The sequence below is a fragment of the Pelophylax lessonae genome, assembly GCF_965119305.1.
Source record: "Pelophylax lessonae genome assembly, chromosome: 2".
NCBI lineage: Eukaryota > Metazoa > Chordata > Amphibia > Anura > Ranidae > Pelophylax > Pelophylax lessonae.
Window position 1 is genome coordinate 339,007,560 of NC_138769.1, and position 17,027 is coordinate 339,024,586.

Below are 17,027 nucleotides of genomic sequence, written 5' to 3' on the forward strand. Positions count from 1 at the left end.
CACATCCTGCATAGAAGATATTGGCATGCCTAATTTAGTATCATCTGCAAATACTGAGATTGTACTAGATATCCCCTCCTCTAGATCATTTATGAATAAATTAAACAGGATTGGTCCCAGGACAGAAAGGTAAGTATTTCTTCTAAAAGGTAAGTGCGACCTGGGACAGTTCAGAGGCTATCCATTGTGGAATGCACTAGCCCTGACTGTCCCGGGGGTATTTTTAGTGAAAAATAGTTTCCGAGGCCAGAACTCCGCTTTAACTGAACAAGCTGAAGTTAGAAGCTGATTGCTTTCTATGTATGAATCCATTTCCACAATCACACAGATATGTTAAAGAGTTCAAAAGACACAATCTCAGTGTGTAAACAAGGATCTGATATACCACACAATCTTCACCATCAACCATTCCAGTGAGGATCCCAAGTGCCATTGCCATGTGTATATAAATGTACGCTCACTTTCAGTGATGGACCTCACTACTGTAATATGAGGTCTAATATTGCTTTAAGAGGCAGCTTCTGCATAAAAATACTCCCAACGAACCATCTTCCTTCAAACACTTGAGAAAACTTCAATGATGAACCCTAAAAGACAGGCTCCGCACCTGTCACACCACCTTAGCATATCCCAATGTAGTATCACCCAACAGGTAAAAAACATTTAGTTAGCCAGCAGTATTTCTAGAACACTGCAGCAGCATATTCTATCACATAACCAGTGCAAATCACAGCACAACAGCTAATTGTATCATACAACAGCATACAGTATTCTATCAAGTGCCACTAATGCTCCACAGGTGGTGAAGAAATGAGACCTGGGCTTCTGATATTGGTTCAGCACCTTGGGCTACAGGAAGTACTGACACGGGGGACTTTTGTATCTACATCCCACAAAATTAGGGTGGGTTGTGGCAGTTACAGGCTCAGGACACCTACCAAAACTGGCTGAACAGTCCCTAAAGGAGAAGTACAGACAAAGCTTGTTTGGTTCTGCTTCTCTGTGGATCACAGGAGTGCAGAACAAACCCGTCTTCAGCAGACAGTGGGCTAAAATCACAGAGCCGGTCCAGGTGGGGGCCAGATTGCGACCATATGGTCAGGAGCCATCCACAGTTCTGGGCTAGCACCTGGCTCAGCCTCTCTGCGAGCCACTGAAAGCCTGAGCCAGCCGCTCCCGCCCCTTCACAGCCCAGCGCTCCAGTTAGTGCTGTTGGGGGGCCGAGTAGAGAGCGGTGACTGACCCCCTGACTGTCACCAGCTCCCTGCTCACGGAACTCTAAGAACGGAGCGAAAAATGTTTTTCTTATGTCCTTTTGGCTGTTAACATTAAATATAAAGAAACATTTCTATGATTTTTCCATATATGAAACATAATGTGTAATAAAAAGGAATGTAAAATCTAAAATAATATATAACAATAATTTGTATTAGCTTATATATTATATATAGCTTATATATTTTGTATTTCCAGGTGTAAAGGGGAAATGTCTCAGGGACGACATGCTGCAGACTTTGACCTTATGAATGCACTGGAGTGGAGCAACGGTATTGCGACTCTTCCTGGAAGTAAAATACGGGTACACGTTATGCCATAACCTAGCTCTGCAGTGAACATTTGAAAAAAAAATAAAATAAAACTGTCTCCCATATGGTCATATGATGGGATTTGTGGAACTGTTCCAGCCATGAGCAGAAATGCGAAATGTCTCTCAAGTTGACATACTATTCAAAACCAGGCTGCTTATGACCGGTAATAGGAGCTGTTCCTGTGTTTTTTTTTTTTTTTTTTGTTTGTTTTTATGTAACATTCATTTTTTTGGTATATTTTTGAAACTAGGAACACTTGAACTTACTACATTATAAATATTCAATAATCATAACAAGACCTTGGCCAGGATTAACCCAATGTCATCGAAGATATCCAACATCATAAACATGGTTAATGGATTTACTGCCAATACCTGGTCACAGATCAAAACCTTTAGGAATTACTGAGCTGAGAGCGAGGATCGGGGCTGAGCCACGCTGTGTGTGTCAGTAGATGCACGTAGCCCAGCTTGGGATTAGGTCCCCATGGGAAGTGGCTTCCTATGGTGGTGCACTGAGAAGAGGAGGCTTGAGCACGGGATCCCAGAAGAGGAGGTTTTGGGGTTGCTCTGTGCAATACCTTTGTACAGAGCAGGTAAGTATAACATGTTTATTTTCCCCCCAAAAATAGGGTATGAAAATGCTTTATTATAAAAAATGCTATATCGATAAATTTTTTTTAGAAAATATATTTACAAATTTACATTTAAAGGCAGTCTTTAGTCCAAAATGATCTAAACATACACTTAAACTAAATATGTATTCTTTCTCTGTCAGATCAGAAATTTCAACTTATTGTCAGGTTTGGGTCCCATGGAGGCTGACCTGTCTTCTGCCTGACACCATCAGAGCTGGGAAATGCTAAACGCTAACTAGGCCTCCACTTTTTATATAACATTTTAAATGTCTCATCAAGTTTAAAGTCACCCTGTCGGGTTACACAATAAATCCTGCTAAGGGTTCCCTGCAGGAGAAGAGCTGGTAATGCTCACCGCTCCAGCAGCCCATGTCTCCTGCCCTATTTTAGTTTCACTACTGCAGCCTTTGTAACACTCTTTGGCAATCAACACCTAAAGAAGTCTCAAATATCTATGTACCCCGCCGTGTGCTGTGGTTTCATACTGCAACCCCTAGCATAGAACAGGACTAAGCAGTGACATATTGGTTGGAGGATGAAACCATGGCACACAGTGAGGAACACAAGATCTACCACGTGTGGAAGTATTAAAGGCAGAAGAGCCTTACAGAAGCTGTAGTGCAGTGACGGAAGGAGGGTAGAAGGCACAGGACTTTGGATAAGTGAGCATAAGAGCTCTTATAGGAAAGTTTTATCAATATTTTTTTTATAATCTGACAGGGTAGCTTTAAGGCCTCATGCACACTGCATGTTTTTGCAGCTGCTGTTTTTGGCATCAGACATTTTTCTCTAATCGTCTTCCAGGGCAGCGCCTGAGAGATAGGCTCCTCCCACCTGAAACAGGAAACACAGTCCACCATTATAAAAATGCCAGTCATACCTTCTGCCTCAGTTTTGATTTTTTTTCCTCCGGACCCACAGGAGTTGCATCTGTTTGTTATTTTTCAATCTCTGTGCTAATTGCAGGAGGCTCCCTGACCAGCCTCCCATCCAGCTCAGCGAGCCTTGGGTATTGCAGGTTAGGGGCAGCACATTGGGGCAAGCTGAGGTTTCACCCCTACTAAGGGGTTTCAACCATCCTACCAGCTGTCAGGATGCGGATGGTATCCCCCCCCCCCCCCCCCCAGACAATACCTGGAGCCAGCGGATCTTCTAGGCTAGTCTGCTAGCCACAACTACCCTGCCGGGCCGCCCCCTGTGAGGTGGCACCCCCTGGTCCCCTCGCACTTTGGGCCCCTGTCCAGGCCGACCGAGAGCCAGCGTCCCGGGCAGCATCCTCGCTGTTGGAGGAGCAAGATGGCATCTGGACCGGAACTCTGCGTCCCTTCCGGTGACGCGTTTCCAGTCCGCAGCCATCTTGGAGAATGCGGAAGTCGGAGCAGGGGACAGCCACTGAGGTCACTTCCAGAGGCGGCGCGAGTTTTGAAAGAAAACCCACAACAGTAAACTATAAACAAGCCGAAGACAAATGCCTAATTTCTACAAGGAAGCAGACCCTAGGATATCAGGAGGTTGCAATTCAGGTATGTCCACCAACCTGCATGGGGGCAACTAGAGGCGGGGCTGGAGCTGGGCAGACAAATGCCTCATTTCTACAAGGAAGCAGACCCTAGGACATCAGGAAGTTGCAATGTAGGTACGTCCACCAACCTGCATGGGGGCGGGGCTGGAGGTGGGCAGAAAGCAGTTAAAGGTCCCTATGCTGCGGTTCCTTTTCTGAGACTGACAATGTCGGATGCCTCCTCACCCTTCCCTGCAGATCCTGCCATTCAGGACAGCTCCAAGGTAAGACAGAGCACTCTGGAGTTCCCTCTGTCTTTACCTCACCAACAAACTTTTTTTTAGTTGTTGTGTATGGCAAGTGCTTGCATCACTGGGTCCTTTGTGCTTTTTTACAGACAAAGACCAGTAGCAAGGCATGCGCCTCTTGCGGTCACAGGTTTCCTCCTGAATGGTAAAAAACCCCTATGCCAGAAATGCATCAATAAAATGTTGGCCAAGGAGTCGAAGGGGTTCCTTAAGGATATGCTTAATTCTTTTAAAAAGGAAATTAAAAGCACGATTGGTCCCCTTCGTACAGTCATAGAAAAATCGAAAGCTCTAGTCAGGCCAGCACTCCATCTACCAGCAAGACACCCATTCCCTTATGCAGCAGGGATGAGGTGGACCAAGCGGAGCAGGGATCTGAGGCAGAGGTCTTGAAATCAGAATCCGAAGGTGGCCTATGCTCGGACTCAGAGGATAAGGATCCAGCATCAGAGGGTACACTGATCCCCTCGGAGGATGCGGATAATTTACTGAGGGCCATAGCATTTACACTGGGTATCAAAGAGAAGAAAATCACAGGGCTTTCACTACACGATAGGATGTATAAGGGTCTACAACCAAAAAAACCTAGAACATTTCCTGGTACATGAGTCTCTGAAAAACTTGGTTTAGAAAGAATGGGAAGAACCGGAAAAGAAGCTCTTTACCCCAGCAGCGATTAAACACAGATATCCGTTCAGAGGAGGATACCAAACCCTGGGCGAAATGTCCTGAGGTAGATGCTTCCCTCTCCAGAGTCGCAAACAAGGCTGATTTCGCTTTTCGCTGACTCCGGAACTCTGTGATCCCATGGATAAAAAGATAGAGGCACTTCTGAGAAGAGCTTGGGAAGCTGCAGCCGCGAATCTAAATCCAGCCATAGCTTCCACCTGCACGGCCAGGACCTTATTAGTCTGGCTGACGCAGTTGCAAGAGCTGCTAGAAGGCGATACCCAAAAGGAAGAGCTGGTGAAAACCATACCCACTCTAACCAGAGTGGCAGCTTTCCTGGTGGACGTGTCAGCAGAATCCATAAAGTTATTGGCCAGGACCACTGGCCTAAATAATTCAGCTAGGAGAGGCCTGTGGCTGAAGTCATGGGGAGGGGACATCACTTCCAAAAATTAGATGATGCAGCATCCCCTTCACGGGTGATTTACTGTTCAGACCCGACTTGGAAACAGTATTGGACAGAACCGCAGCTAAAAACAAGGGGTTTCCTCGAACCAAAAAGAGCCAGGGGAAAACACCCTTTCGTTAGTCCAGGAGATTTGATAGGACAGGATCAAAAAAGTGCTGGACACAACAAAACCAAAATGGCAAGGGAGAGTTTATCCTCAAGCCTTCCATTCCAAAGAATGACGGTCCCTGGGCAGGGGGCGTGTGGGCGTTTTTCGCTCACCAGGGAAAGCATGAAAAAAAAGTTTTTTCCTTGGTACGGTAGCAATAGGCTACTCGATAGCATTTTCATCTTGCCCCTCAACCAAGCATCTGGGAGTCTTCATAGCCACAGTGGATTGGCAGGATAAACATCTACACGTATCAATAGAAAAAAGAAAAAAAGCTATCAAAGATGCCTAAGATTTGCGGTGCAGGGTCCGGCTACCACTCCACATTTTCTTTACACAGCTCTGCCGGTTGGCATCTCTTCAGCATCCAGGATCTTCTAAAAGCTAATGGTAGAAGCCTTAAAAACCTAAGACAGCAAGTTATGGGTGTAAGGCCATATCCAGATGAGCTACTATTCTGCGAATCTGCAGACGAACTAGATGCAAATCTAAAGAAGAGCATATCTTACTTGCAGGGCTTAGGGAGAAGCAGGAATGAAGAAAAGCCGCAACTAACACCAAACTCCCATGCAGGCTCAAGCCTGAGAGGACCATGGTTCAGTCATTTAAGAAACCTCAGCATTCAGCCTCCTCTAACACGCCCAGACATGCCAAACCTTCTGTTGCAAGGGCTAGTCAACCACACGAGCCACAAGGTCAGGAAGCTTTCGGCCTGGTTCCTGAAAGGATGAAGTTACAGAACAAGGGTCTGTCTAAGAGGATAATTGACACCATCTTAGCCAGCAGAAAACCTATGACTGTAGTCATCTATGCAAAAGTGAGGAAAAAGTTTGTCTTCTGGTACAAGAACAAAGGAGACCCCGACAAGGTGGCTATTCCGACAATCTTAGACTTTTTATAGGACAAGGGCATTTCCCATAATACCCTGAAGGCTCACATGGCAGCCCTATCTTCCCACCTAGATGTTAGGCTGGCAGAAGACACGCTCAAAAAGTATATTCCTTCTCTCACTCAAAAAAGGCCACACTTATGACGTTCAGCAGACCTCCGACATGGGACCTCTTCATGGTACTCAAAGGATTCCTCTCAGAGGAATTTTCAGATAAATACCTTACACTAAAAACAGTACTCCTGGTGGCGCTGGTATAAGCAAGAAGAGTCAATTCAGGCTCTATCCATGATAGAACCATACTGTTTAATTCTGGCTGATAAAATGATCCTCACAACATCAGACAAAAAAACAAATTGCTCAGAACAATGGTGACATAAGGTAAATGGAAACATCCAACAGGTGCACAGGCTGCAGTTTTCTCTCCAAACACCAAAGGATACAATACCAAGCAAAAGACAGCCGGCAACTCTGTTTAAATCTTTCAATTCTTTATTGTCACCCCCTCAGTGAGTAAAAACAAGGTGGCTAATGCATTTCGGCGATGAGCCTTGATCACAGCACACCATGTGCTGTGATCAAGGCTCATCACCGAAATGCATTAGCCACCTTGTTTTTACTCGCTGAGGGGTGACCATAACGAATTGGAAGATTTAAACAGAGTTGCCGGTGATCCTCACAACAGATCCAGCATTCCTACGAAAAGTCTCTTCAACTTTTCACAGAACTCAAGAGATGGTTATTCCCTCTGTCCCAAGCTCAATAGATAGCAGGAAAAGAGTCACTTACAACAAGCTAGATGTAAGAAGGATCCTGATAGCTTACCTCGAGAGAACTAAAGATTGGTGAAAAAACAACAACTCTATTCATCCTCCATGCAGGAGTGAACAAGGGGAATTCGGCTTCAAAGAGTATGATAGCCAGATGGATAAAGCTTGCTATTCAGACAGCCTGCCAAGCACTAAACCTTGCCCGCCGAGTGGAGTCACGGTCCACTAGACCAGAGCTTGGGCATCATCAAGTGCAGAAAGGGCCAGGGCAACACCAGAGCAGATCAGCAGGGCAGCGACACGGTCTTGCTTCAATACCTTTGCTAGGCATTACTACATCGACCAGCTGTCCAATCAGGACCAGATATTTGCCCCAAGATGCTCCAGGCTTTTTCCCCTCCCTAGTAAGTATTGCTTGGTACATCCTCTCAGGTGCTGCCCTGGAAGACGATTAGAGAAAACAGAGTTAGGTACCTGGTAACTCTTTGGAGGTTGAAAAGTTCCCCATATTGTTTAGGTTCCTGGAAAACTACTGGTAGAAAGACATGGGGTTCTTTTACAAAGAACGAGATATCGTCTGCTTAGGCAGCTATTATATGTTCGCCTGGATATTGGGGATTAGACAAGTTGTGGCTAGGAGGTTTTCTAGGCAAAGGGCAAGCAGGAGAAGGGGACAGGGGGCATTTCTTAGAGATGTCATTATATAGTTAGAAAGGTTGGAACAAAGTCCCATTTTTATAGGCACTCTAGCTTTTTCTGCATCAGCTGACAGGAGTAGAAGTGGACATTTAAGCTAAACATACGTGAGTCAGTTTTTTTGTTTAGCTTATGGGTTGACCAAAAAAAAACTGACCTGATTCCCCCATTCACACATTCAATGGGGGAATCTTTCCTCTGTGTCTTTTGTATTCTAAAAGCAGGGAGATCTCTGTAGATTGACCTCTGTTCAACCATAGTGGCCACACCAAGTTCAGCTGGTTCCTGCTGAACTGTCAGAATTTTGTTCCATGTTTGGTCAGCCCTAGAGTTTTTGGCCACATGTATTATGGAGAGGGGCCTGAGGGCATTGTCCCATGCCTTCCTGCCTGGAAAAAAGTCCACTTGGTCTGTAAAGATCCACAATGGGATTTAAGGGAGAATCTTAGTGGCCAATATTTGTGCAAATAGCCTAGTGTCTATATTTAGGAGCAAAATTGGCTGATAGCTTGTACAACATGGGTCTTTGCCCTCCTTTTTAATGTCACATATTACTTTTGGGACCGGTTCACATCAGGAATTGCAAAGGAACATGTTCGCGTTCCTGTGTGACTTGACTGCAGTGCATTTTCAGCCCATTCATTTGAATGTGCTGAAATCGAACTGCACAACACCAAAAGTCGTGCATGCACTTTAAAAAATGCACTGCAACCCGATCACATGGTACTTTTTTATCATGCTTTCTAGTGCAGGCAAACACACTACGTTTTGAGACCTGCGTTTGAGGTGTTGTTAGCATTGCATTGGCACCTGCTGCAGGTCCCAAGTGCAGTGCGTTTTGAGCTCGATGCGGGAAACCTGCACTGTGTTCTGGTATGAACAAGCCCTTCTAGTGCAGCTGCCCAGAACTTGCTACCAAGATCATCTAGTTGCCACTGGTGCTAAGATACAATACGAAAAAAGTCCCAAAAGGGGGGAGAGGCATAAGGAAAGCAGAGTAAGATAGAACATGAGACACATCCATTCATTTGTCAGCTAAATGATGAAGTCCATAGTGGGAGTGTGCCAGAAAAGTGGCTCAAATATGTCGCCACACGTACCTCTGCTTGACACATGGAGAATCCAAGCCATATTGGTGTGCGTGGCAGCTCATGAATGATGTAGCCAAAAAATCCTATGGAGATAACTCAAAATATATTCTGTACGTGCATCTCCTCTTTGTGAACTGCGCACTCCTGAGTAAAAAGGACAAAAAATAAACTGTTTTAAAACTACCCATTTGAAAGCACTAGCTTGGGACGTGGGATTTCAGTTGCCCAGTGTTGATGCATGCTGCTTGGTAACATTGGATCTCAGGTGCTCTGTAGAGAAATAAAATGGTCAAATCTCACGTCTTACCAGGCCATTAGGGACCTTAGGTCTGTGGAGGTTGGTGTGATCGTTGTCTCGAGCATTAGGGTTTGGGACTTGACCTTTACTAATGCTGTGAAAGGGAGGGTGAGGGGGCTTGTTTATTATGGAATATGGACCATCTTTCAAGGTAATTCAGGGGGAAGAGCTATCCATTTTGGCACATAAGTGATTGAGATCTTCAATAAATCTCAGTATGGTTGAGCGGCTGTTATGTCTTCTGAATAGGTAGATCAGAAAGCCCCATTGGATGTTGTTGGTATGTAATCGCTCCAGTAAGGGCCTGAGGGCTCGTCTGCAAGTGAGAGTCTCAGAGGCCAGATTGCAAAAGATTTGTAGCTCAGTACCATCAAATTTCATTTCCACGGAAAACGACTGTTTGTTCCTAAGTAGAGGTGTGTGTGGCCTTTCCAAGTAAGTATTGAAGATGCCCCATACCCTGTCCACCAAATTTGCATCCTTTGTGGCCTCAGTTAGCCCTCCGATTTTCAAGTTATTGAGCCTATTTCTATTCTCCGGTCTTTGATTTTATAGAGGGCTGACCTGGTATTGATCTATGTGGAGTATTCTTGATCTTGGAGCTCAGCAATGCCTGTAGCATTGGAGTTGAAGCAATCCTTAGCTTCGTCCACCCTTTTTGGGCATGTGAATGCTCAGTCCTTTATAGAGGAGATTTCTTGGTCCAAATCAGTAGATCCAGCTGACAGTCCTGGAAAAGGTGAGTGAGAGTTCAGTATATGCTATGTCAAGTCCTGAGTCACCCTATGGTCAGGTAAGCTTTTGCAGTTATGTACCAAACCACAGCCTTACAGCGGTGATTCTGAGGATAGATATGTTCAGGTAGAGCTGGAGCTTCAGGTCTATGTCTGATAATAAGATTAAAGGCTAACTCCGCCTTTTAAACTATGTTGCGTGTCTATACTAGTCTATGCCCTCCTAAATAAGGTTCCAAGCTCCAAAGAAGTGCAGATTATTTTATACATGGGTTTACCTATTTAAAAGTATAGTTGACTTGAGGACTGAGTTTGAGTATAGCAATGACTCTTGGTGTTAAATTTTAAAAGGTAGAGGACTGCCTCCTTCTTCTTTTTTTTTTTTTTTTCTTTTTTTTGTTTATTCTGTGTTGGACTTGTAAAAACCAATGCAGATGTTCAGAAATGAATGCAAAGCCCACGTGATGTGCCTGAAGCCTTTTGTAAATACCATTTAGTGATAGTGTACAATTATAAACCTTCATTGCTATCTTTGCATTCAGTTTCGGCTCAGTGAGTTTGGCACCCTGGAAATCGTTGCAGATTCTGACACTGCTATCGCTCCTCCTAAGACTCAAAATCAAGAAAAAACCATTACAAGCATCACTTGCCCAGCCTCTAAACAGGGTATGTATATTTGGCATATGTAAATGTTTGATTGTGTTTTCACCAGCTGTGCCAACTTTGACTTTTAATTTGTTTTCTTCTAGAGAGTAAAAGCAACAGTGAGGGGAAACTTGAAGAAATGGAGAAAAAGGAGACAGCTGGGGAGGGGTAAGTTCACAAAAAGATAGGGGCCATACTTCCTTAGCTGCAGCAAATAACCAGACTTTTTATTTTTTTCTAAATGGAAACCGAGATCTAAATCAAAATAAATATAAAGGAAACCTGCCCTAAGTAAGAAGACTGCTATTGCTGACATCCCTTTCTGAAAAGAAAGTTGTCTGTGTAATTCTATAAGTAAAAGTTTCCTTTAAAGAAGCCTGTAATGATAGACTTGTGTTGACTGCCACATCTGTTCTCCTTCTGGGAATGCAGGTTGCCAGAATGTCTCTGGTTTAATACATTCTGTGACCTAGACCTAAAACAAGCATGCAGTTAGTGAAGGCAAAACTCTTGACCTATATACGGTACTTGTTTCATGGCTACGAAAAGCAGGACAGCCAGGCAATTTGTTTTATCAGAAGGATGTCTGATATGGCAGCTTGCATTGTTTTCTCTACAGTTTTCCTGTAGTAAAACCAGGTGGTGGGCCGGCTTATTTGAGCAGGTGTGTGAGTATTGTATATTTATTTAGCAGCCAGACGATTTTCATTACTGCCTACAACGTGGGGGGGGAACCTTTTGACCTTCCTGGGCCACATTGTAAGAAGAGGAATTGTCTTGGGCTGCACACAAAATTCACTAACAAAGCTGGGTACACATGATCCAAATATCAGCTGGTTCAGCAGGAACCGGCCAATGTTCTGTACGTGTGTGCAGCTACCTGTCCGACAGAAGCCGGCTTCTGTCAAATGCATCCGACCAGCACTGATCAGTGTGTTCTGGTGGGGACTGTCTCGTCCTGTCCCCCCATCAGGGCACAATGTGGGAGATCCCTGCACTAACATCGCTTTTGTTAGTATGGCAATCTATCAGTGTTTTTTTTTTTTTTTCCGTTCAGCCCACTTGGTTGAATAAAAAGAAAAGCGTGTGTGCCCAGTTTAAGAATAGCTGATGAGCAGAAAAAAGTCAGCCTGATTACAAGTAAACTTTGCTAGATTCATATCCTCTACAGTTCCCCCCTGCACATACTGCCTGCTGTCATGCTCTCTGCACTCCTCTGCTGCACATACTGTCCACCATAAACCTTTTTCAGCATTGCCTTTTCTGAAACTGGCACACTATTGCTAGTTTTATAGAAAGCATACTGCACCCTTTTTTTCCCCAAGAAGAATCTTTAGTAAGTTAAATAATGCACAAATCCCCTGAGATCCAGCACCTACTTGCCTGGGGAGTCCCTTCATTTGTCACCACTGGTGTTATGCCAAACATGGCATCCCTTCAGATGGGCCTGGCTTGTCCATGTCCACCTCTGCTGCGGATGCTGTGCAGTGCACGGCAACCCCAGTATCCCTCCAGGGTGTGCTCGGCCCGCATTCTTAACTCTCTTGGGCCACGGGTTTGACACCCCTGGCCTACAATATTCAATATGTTCTTCTAGAGTCTTGTATATGAAGTGATTTTTTTTTTTATGTATGAATTAATTGCACATGGCCCCACTTTACTACAGTGATGTTAAAAACCTACATAATAACAAAAACTGTTCGCTTATGTAAGCTACAAAATAATTAACTTTTTATTTATGTCTATATGTTTTGTAGTGAAATCGTGCCTCCTCTTTTAGAGGAGCAATCAAATGCATCATCCCCATCAACAGTGCTTACAGCCCCAGTGACCAGCACAGAGAGTGAGCGTCCTCAGAGACTACGAAAAAAGAGAAAGCTGCTTTTGGATTCTGGGGATGATGAGGACTTTATAGATGAAGAAGAGGTAGATATTAACTGTATTACTCTATATCACCCTGATTGTTTACATACTGTATGCAGGTGGTGTGTTGTTAATGTTAACAGTAATAACAACATGGTATTTTATTTTTAGGGCCATTTCACCCAAAAGTTATATCTTTTGGGTGGTAGTAGGTGGAGCTTAGTGGGCTGAGCCAGTCCTTGACTTTGTGTCTTGGATGCTTCTTAGGCCCCATTCACATTTGCAAATGGGGCTGTTACATTTGGGAGACCAGCGGAGTTTCCCAGTGATTCAGCACCAATCCAAACTGAGAATGGGACCTAACAGTGAGTTCTCCCTGCTATCAGTTCTTGTCCACTTGGAAGTTCATGGTGTTCCCCCTCACCTTTGTATGTTTCAATACATCCATTTGCCTTCTGCATAATGTAAAAAATAAATACATTTTTTGATTGGTCAGAGATGGTCCCATTCAAATATGCAAAAAGAAAAAATGGAATTTAGCTTTAACACATGTTTAATTAAAATAAGCAGGAGACCTAATGAAAAAAAATAACCAATAAACATTTTTGTCTACTTTCCTTGTGGTGTGAGAGTGTCTGATATTGTACTATCCAGGAACAGTATAGCCTGTGGCACAAAACTTTTACCATGATAACAATTATAACTGTGAATGTATGGGTGATTTGGTTAAGAAAAAAGAAAGGTCATTCTCCGGTAAAAAAACATTTAAAAGTTTAATTTGCTAAGTTTTTAAGTGTAATGTGTATCTATGGTTAACATTTAAAAAAAATATTTTTGTCCAAACTGAATTTCAATTATTTCTAGCCTACTACTGGGGTCTTCAAATTACGGCCCTCCAGCTGTTCAGGAACTACAGTTCCCATCATGCCTAGTCATGTCTGTGAATGTCAGAGTTTTACAATGCCTCATGGGATGTGTAGTTCTGCAACAGCTGGAGGGCCGTAGTTTGAGGATCCCTGATAAACGATCTTGAAGTTTGTAAACTTACTTTGTGAAGACTCCCACAAATTTACTTTCTTGAATGCTGTGACACCTATTCACTATGCTCTGTACATATGCACTGGTGTCACACATTTCACAGAGCCTGACTTCTGAACCGCAGAGGTGCTGAGATGAGTTTTAGGAGGCGGAGTCAGTACAGTAAACACCCCATCAGTTACTACAGGCAACATGTTACCATGGAATATGTAGTAGTATGTAGTAAACCAGGGGTTGGCGAGCTGCACCTGGCCTTCCACTGCTAAATGTCCTGCCCGTCAGTGCACGTAATAAATTCACGCGCGCCCGGTCTGTGGACATTTTAAAGTGGTTGTTAAGCCACTTTGTTTACACAAACGTCCCTGTTTGCCAATGACAAGTGTCCCGGTGCCTGTGCTTTATTAATAAAATGCCGCTAAATACCTCTAAATACCTCTCCTGGTCTGACAGCTAGAGCGGGAGGGGCTTAGAGTCCCCCGCTGACGTCAGCAGGAAGGAGAGAGATGGCCATTCACGTGAGCACAAAACAGCGCTCGAAAACCAGGTATATAGTGGCATTAAAGCCCAGGCACTGGGACACTTGTCATTAGCAAACAGGGACATTTGTGTAAACCTAACCAAGTGGCTTAAGTAGTAGCTTAAGTAGCTGCTGGTGGGGGGCTGTGTAATATGCAGGGGGAGCTGGGTGGGGGGTGTGTGATGTGCAGGGGGGGGGCTGTTTAATGTAAAGAGGTCCAGAGGTGCGGGAGCTGTGTAATGTAAAGGGGTCCAGAGGTGTGGGGGCTGATTAATGTAAAGGAGTCTAGAGGTGTGGGGGCTGATTAATGTAAAGGGTGCCAAAGGTGCGGGGGCTGTGTAATGTTATCTAAATTTATTAGCAGGTGAATGCAGTCTTCCATGCATTCACATACATTGAATCCTGGCCCTTAAGTGGAAAAAGGTTGCTGACCCCTGTTGTAAACCAAAGGAATGAGCAGAGAAAAAGGTCCAAAGCAAGGAATCCCAGATTTTGTTAAAACAGATGGCCAACAGATAGGCAGCAGTCACAACATGAAATTAGATTTTTCAAGTAAGCTTAGGCCTTGTTCACACAGGGCGTACTAAAGCATACGCATGAGGAAGGCCATGTCCCCAAATGTACACTGTATGCATTTAGGGACACGCACCCACAAGGATGTCAAAATTGAAGCAGCGGCTGTGTCCTATCAAACACATGCCTGATGAAGGGGTCCTGCATGACTCCGAAACATTGCACCTATCCTTAGGTGATCCTTTTGCAATAATACGTTTCTTTGGATTGCTGTGCAAGATCGTTGGTGTGATGGCGAATATGTATGTATCTGTGATAGATCAAGTGTCCAACTGGTGATCGCTGCAGCACCCACAACTCATGTGCCTATATCCAGGAAGATGTGCGATGGGAATATAAACTATACTATCTATAGAACAGCCTGCACAGGGATGCACAGAACATCTATGCATCCCCGTGCAGATAAACACGGCCTTCCATGGGCGTATGCTTTAGTACGTCCTATGTGCACAGGGCCTTATATTGGAATGTCAAAATTAACTATTTGTATTGATATTACAATGCTGATGTTGTAAATTGAAAATGTATTGAAAGTGTTTTAAGATGCCCTTAAACACTTTTTTGCCTATTATTCACAAATAGGATAAAGTCAGAAGCCACCACAAAGGTCGAAAACTCTCCAAGCAAACAAAATCAGGTATGGTAGAAGGGCCAGTGATGGTGATGATGATATTTTAAAGGTACCCATAGACATGAGATGATTACCTGAACAAGCAGTTCTTGTCAGAATCTTACCATCTGTTGGTGTCTTTGGTTACTTTAAGGTGACTGTATGAGGATTTTTTTTTTTTTTTTCTTGTAATCTAATCTTTAACTTGTATTAGTTTGGTTCTGCTGTCTTTGTTATAGATGATGTACACTCTCTTATTTGTAATTATTTAATATGAATCTTTAACCATTAGCACCCACAGCCAAGAAGAAATCATGGAACTGGGTCTCTTACCTAGAAGAAGAGAAGATGCCAGCAGCTCCTCTAAAACTCTTCAAAGAGGTAATTTCTGTAATGATCTACACTTAGGAAATGTTACTGCTGACTAAATTGTATGCTAAACCTTATAATTTATACACCTCAAACAGGTAAAGTGGCACAGAATTCAAAAAGTGAATGTTTGCTGTGTTATATGGACCATCTAGAAATGTTATTTTTGCCTAAGCAAAATCTCAAGGAGCGGTATACCATCCTGCCTCACATTCGCTGGCTTTACCAGCATGGCTGTTGAAACCTAGATTCCCATTAAGCTAAGTGAGAAGAAATCTACTTTCTGTATGGTTTTTCATGAGTAACATCAAGCGGTAGATTTTGATCGCTAGCTTCCTACTCCTATGGCCACTCCCATTCGAGAGAGGTCAATCCAATGATTGGCTTCTCTCGAACGGGAATGCTGGAAAATGTTAATTCTATTAGCGCATGCAGCCAATCGCTGAAGATCTAAATGGTGTATTTTGAAAAAGGGGGAGTCCCACTGTCAGAAAGGACAATAGATAGAATAGAAAAATGATTCCTCTATCCACCTCCCTTGTGTGGATGGGGAAATCCAAAAAAAAAAAAGTATGATCATCCTTTTGGCTGATCAAAAAAAAAATCCATCTGTGGCCAGTTTTTAAGACTTTTTTTTGTACAGGGTGTTCCATACAGTTTTGCTCAAAAGTTTACATACCTGGCAAAAATTCTGAAATGTTGGCATTGATATTGAAAATATGAATGATCATGCCAAAAAAATGGCTTTTATTTAAGGATAGTAATCATATGAAGCCATTTATTATCATGTAGTTGCCTGGCTCCTTTTTAAAACATAATAACAGAAATCACCCAAATGGCTCTGATCAAAAGTTTATATCCCCTGGAATTGTTGGCCAGACACACAAGGTAACACACAGGTTAAAATGGCAATTAAAAGGTTAATTTCCCACATCTGTGACTTTTTAAATTGCAATTATTGTCTTTATATAAATAGTCAATGAGTTTGTTAGCTCTCACATGAATGCACTGACTAGGCTAGATACTGGACTGGTCACTGCTTTTTATTTACCTGTGTACAAATTCTCTTGTAGATGGCAGTACAACCCACAAGTCTTTGAATTCCTGTCCCTTAATTAATCCTATTTTACGGATTTCCTTTTTTTCATAATCAAGTCTCATTGATTTTTAGAGATCACAAATATAGGAAATCAGAAAGTAATAGTAACAAGTATTTACATATGCTATATATGTCATGTAACAAATGAGGGTAACACCCACAGTTATAAGGCATATATTTAACTTGTCAGAAGAGCATACATGCTTATGGTGATGTCAAGGAATCACAAAAAGGAAACAGAAAAAAAGAGATAAGGAAAACAAAGCAAATCATAGTAAATAACAACACCCGGGTATGAGAGATGTAAGCAATAGGGGGGAGTTAAATTTTTGGGAGCTTTTATTAGCATATACCAGGATTGCATTTCAAGTACATGCAATATAGGTTATTGAAATGAGCCCGAATGACACCTAAAAAGAAGTTTGTTTTTTCAGTGAAAAAAAGAAAAAAGTTAGTTTATGCTTATCAAAAATGTGTTTTTCTCTTTTTTAATATCTTGATTTGCAGAATAAAA

The 17,027-nt window shown here is 43.0% G+C and overlaps 1 protein-coding gene across 3 annotated transcripts in view; it reads left to right on the forward strand.

Annotated features, from left to right (window-relative positions):
- LOC309547783 (lethal(3)malignant brain tumor-like protein 3) overlaps positions 1–17,027 on the forward strand; it is a 109,472-nt gene that overhangs the window by 12,796 nt on the left and 79,649 nt on the right. The window contains exons 2-7 of one of the 3 annotated variants that reach the window (XM_082247771.1): positions 1,474–1,579; positions 10,342–10,465; positions 10,549–10,612; positions 12,202–12,370; positions 15,018–15,072; positions 15,338–15,426. In XM_082247771.1, the coding sequence (XP_082103897.1) occupies positions 1,487–1,579; positions 10,342–10,465; positions 10,549–10,612; positions 12,202–12,370; positions 15,018–15,072; positions 15,338–15,426 (594 nt within the window). In that variant the 5' untranslated portion in view covers positions 1,474–1,486. Of the gene's footprint in view, positions 1–1,473; positions 1,580–1,605; positions 1,753–10,341; positions 10,466–10,548; positions 10,613–12,201; positions 12,371–15,017; positions 15,073–15,337; positions 15,427–17,027 lie in introns of those variants that run through there. The other 2 variants (XM_082247772.1, XM_082247773.1) reach the window with 2 other exon arrangements.